Here is a 4,285-nt window from a genome sequence, read left to right on the forward strand (position 1 = left end):
CACCTTGGAGTTGTCCAGTGTTGCAGGTCTGAATGTATTGTCCTCAACTTTTGGAGTTTTCAGTGAATTTTATTACATGTAGTAGTACTAACAGAGTTACTACTTAGGCAGACTTCCTATGCGCAATGTATTGTTCTATATACTTTACATATTTTATTTACTCCTCATAGAATCTTGAGATGGGTACAACGCTTATGCTTGTTTTACAAATTAGTAAACTGAAGCTCAGAAGCCCTGATGGTACAGTGATTAAAGTATTTGACTGCTAATTGAAAAGTCACCAGTTTGACCCTACCAGCTGCTGTGCAGGAGAAAGATGTGGCAGTCTGCTTCCATAAAGACTCACCATCTTGGAAACTCTGTGGTGCAGTTCCACTCTGTCCTGTGTGAGTCAGAAACAGCTTGATGGCAATGGGTTTGGTTTTGGTTTTGGAAAGTGAAACTTAGAGAAGATCAAGATTTTTTCAAGGTTACAGCTAATGAGTAGCAGAGCTAGAATTCAGACCCAGGTAACATGGTTCCCAGTTTTGCACTTTTCACTGTACATGATATACCTTTGCCTTTCTGAGCCCATCTTTCCTATTTGTGAAATGAAGGTTTCACTTTCCTTCTTAACATTCTGAAGCAGGTTACAAAGGATTTATGCAGACTTGGTTCAAATTGTCTTTAGATAAGTTACCTAACATCTCTGAATCTTAGTGTTCTCTTCTGTAAAGGAGATACAATATTTCCCAGAGTTGTTGGGAGGATTCATTGTTCACTTACTTTTCCTATCTCTATGCAAAGGGAAAGGAGTTAAAAAAAACTGCAAAGAAGTCAATGCTACTTCACTGAGGGGAGGGGAAGAAAGACACGAATATATTTAGTAAATGTCTTCTAGGTGATAAAGCAAAAATAAATAAATAAACTCACTGCCATCCAGTAGGATTCGACTCATAGCGACCCTTTCCTGGGTTTCCAAGAAGGTACCATTATGGAAGTAGATTGCCCAATGTTCCTTCTGAGGAGTGGCTGGCTGATGGGTTTGAACCAGCCTTCTGGTTAGCAGTCAAGTGTCTTATGAAGGGCACTGATTGATATTGCTTCTCTGGGCGATGAATTCATTCACACAACAGAAAGCCCTGCTTATATTTGTAAGGTTGAGTGAGGTAGCATAAAGAGCACAGTTGTAGTGTCAGATCAACTTGGACCCATTGTGTAACCCTAATCACCTAATTTCTGCTTCTTTATCTGTGTAAAAATGATAATGATGAAACATAGCGTGCTCTGCATAAATAGTAAAGGTACGTCTAATAATCACCAGTTCTGGCTACTTATGGGAGGCAAAGTCCTGTCTAATATGAGTCTGCGTTGTGCGTTGGGCGACAGCACTTGGGGAGAGAAGACGGGGGCGTAGGGTCTTTTCTATAGTCGGAACCGTTTTTCCCTGGCTGAGTCACTGCACGGACTTTGAAAGCCGAAGACCAAGGGCCGGAAGCGCGCGCAGCCACTGCCGAAGTGTGTCATTAGGAGGGGAGAGAGGGAGCGAGCAAGCAAAGCCGCGGAGAAGAGTACGAAGATGGCGGCCTTCTCTGGTGCGTTTATGGAAGCTGGGGGTGGTGTGGGAGGCTTCTTCCACGCCTCAGCCCTTAGGCAGCTCGTAGGGAACTTTTTAGGCGGGAGCCGACAGGTACAACGCTATACTTGAGGGTGCTGTCCGCTGCAGCCCCCTCGGTATCCGCGCTGCGGGACCAGTGGTGGCAGCCCAGAGGCCCTCTCGGCGTGGTTCAGTGTTGGGGGAGTGCATTTCCCTCCCGATGCTGGCGGTGACTATCATCCCTCTGCCTTTTCTCTTCTACTAGTCTCCACTTGGTTTTCCTGCCAGGAGACCCGCAGCTGCGAAAAGGGTGCGGCGGCGTTGCTCTAGCTGCTCTCGGTCGCCTAGGCCTCCTGCTTCTTGGACGTGGCAGTGGCCCTTGGGAACCTCTTTTCCGCTTGCGACAGTTACAGGCATTGTCAGGCTGAGAAGCTGTGGGCATAGGGAGGCATCAGTTGGGAAAATTTCGATCCTGCCTCTGTCCGTTGTTTTTCCAAATCCTCCAAAAAGAAAAGTTCCATATGTAAACTTGATCTTCCTTTTTGTTTATCGCTATTATACAAAACCAAAAACCAAACTCACTGCGGTCGAGTGGGATCTGACTCATAGCGACCCCTCTTGGGTTTCCGAGGCGATATCACTGGTAAAGTAGATTGCCCAGTCTTCCTTCCTAGGAGTGGCTGGTGGGTTTGTACCGCCAGCGTCTGGTTGGCAAATGCCTTAGGCACACCACCAAATAGCAACGTTAAATGTTGGGCTAAAGCTTTCTCATCTACGTACACACTAGCCTAGCGTAAGTTTGCCAAACTAATGATTATTTGCCATATCATACCATGCTTTATTCCAAACAAGATTTGAGGTGGCTTATCTAACACAACAGTTGTCGTTTTTCCCTCTTACATTATCATCCTCCCTTTATACTAAGCGATAATCAGCCTTAAATGTATTAAATTTATATAGCAATAGATGTATTAGGTTAAGCCTACTGTCTTTTAATGTTCTTAACCTATTAAGATGATTTCAGATATTAAAATATAGTATCATATATGCTTCAATTTCTCCTGTAAGAATATTAGGAATTCCAAATCTCTATAGTGATGCATGAGAGGAATTCTGACTGTTTCAGTTGCATCTCATCCTAGCAGTCAAAGGGATATCTACTCAGAGCGATTACTGTTTTTGTTTTCCCAGCCCTCTTCTAAAGCACGTTTATAAAGCCAAAGTCTATAGAGGAATTTTGGATTGTTATTTTATTGTTTCATGTCTTTTGGAATCCTAGATTTCAGGAATGTCAGGACAAAGAACTGGGAAAAGAGTCTGTGATATGAAATAAAGACAAAAGTAGAATTAAGTAAAGAATATGAGTATTCCTATTTTCCCCTTAAGTGTTAAAAAGTTTTATTCATAAAACATAGCTTAAAAAAAAAAAAAAGTAGAAAACATGACCAGGATAAGTCTGAAATTTGCTCAAAGTATTGTTGCATGTGATGTAACAGTTTTGCAAGCAGTTTCAGCTTGCAAAATTCTGTATTCAACATACTTGAGAGCATCACTCCTGTTTTCAAGTGTTTTAGGAGAGAGGATACAGGTAGACTCAAATGGCCACAATTCTTAGAAAGGTCTGCCTGGATGTACAACTGTAGATCTTGATTGGTTTTTCTATATGAATTTTCTGGAGAGATTTAAAAGTAGGAGATCCTTCTTTTTTCAAAATGATTTTTATACTTTCCTGTGTCACCAATGTTTATATTAACTAATTACTATACGAAAGTTTAGTGTTACATCTATTTTGTTAATTGGTAGGATGATTCTTCTCACTTGATACGAAGACAAAGTTACTTTGGAAGGGAATTTTAAGTAATCCATTTATGTACTTCATGTACTCTACGGTTCATTCGAACACTGAGGAGCCCTGATGTACAGTGGTTAAGCGGTCAGCTGCTTAGGTCAGTGGTTCTAACCCATCAGCTGCTCTGCAGGAGAAAGATGTGGCAGTCTGCACCTATAAAGATTTATAGCCTTGGAAACCCAGCAGGACAGTGCTACTCTGTCCTATTGGGTCTCTATGAGTCAAATCGACTTGACAGCCATGGGTTTGGTATTTGGATCATTCATTTGAGAAAAGATAAAAACTAGCCAGTAACAACTCAATTGACTCATTTAGGACTGGCCTTGAAGTAGAATTATTTAAACAGGTGGACAATTAAGAACAGACGATTTCTTCTGCTGACATTTCCAGTTTCTAAAGTTTTCACTATTGGCCCATCTTTTAGTTAACCAGAGTTTTGATTATGGCTGCCAATAAACGTGGGCTTTCCATATATGTCTGTTCATTTATCTCAGATTGCTGTGGGTATTCATATCATCCTTGAATGGCCAAGAAACATGATTATGTCTTTAAATGAAACAACCAAAATGCTGGTGTGGAATCTTCACTAACTGGCAGAATTTTTACTAGTTATAGGAGGTAAACACTCACTAGCACGGATTATGTATTAAGTGACAACTGTGTGCTGATGCATTACTTATTATCTCTAATCATCCTTTATACCTACCAACCCAAACTCACTGCCATGAAGTCAATTTTGACTCATAGTGACCCTCTTTGTGTTTCCAAGGTGGAAATCTTTATAGAAGTAGATTGCCCAGTCTTCCATCCACAGAGTGGCTAGTAGGTTTGAACCACCAACCTTCTGGTTAGCAGTCAAA

The 4,285-nt window shown here is 41.4% G+C and overlaps 1 protein-coding gene across 1 annotated transcript in view; it reads left to right on the forward strand.

Annotated features, from left to right (window-relative positions):
- Positions 1-1,558: 1,558 nt before the first annotated feature.
- Positions 1,559-4,285, forward strand: part of DDX1 (DEAD-box helicase 1) — a 50,413-nt gene continuing 47,686 nt past the window's right edge. Inside the window, exon 1 of the mRNA XM_007947488.1 lies at positions 1,559-1,574. Coding sequence (XP_007945679.1) covers positions 1,559-1,574 — 16 coding nt within the window. The remainder of the gene's footprint in view (positions 1,575-4,285) is intronic.

The sequence above is a fragment of the Orycteropus afer genome, unplaced genomic scaffold (genome assembly GCF_000298275.1).
Source record: "Orycteropus afer afer isolate SDZICR_OR568_19922 unplaced genomic scaffold, OryAfe1.0 scaffold00187, whole genome shotgun sequence".
Taxonomy (NCBI): Eukaryota; Metazoa; Chordata; class Mammalia; order Tubulidentata; family Orycteropodidae; genus Orycteropus; species Orycteropus afer.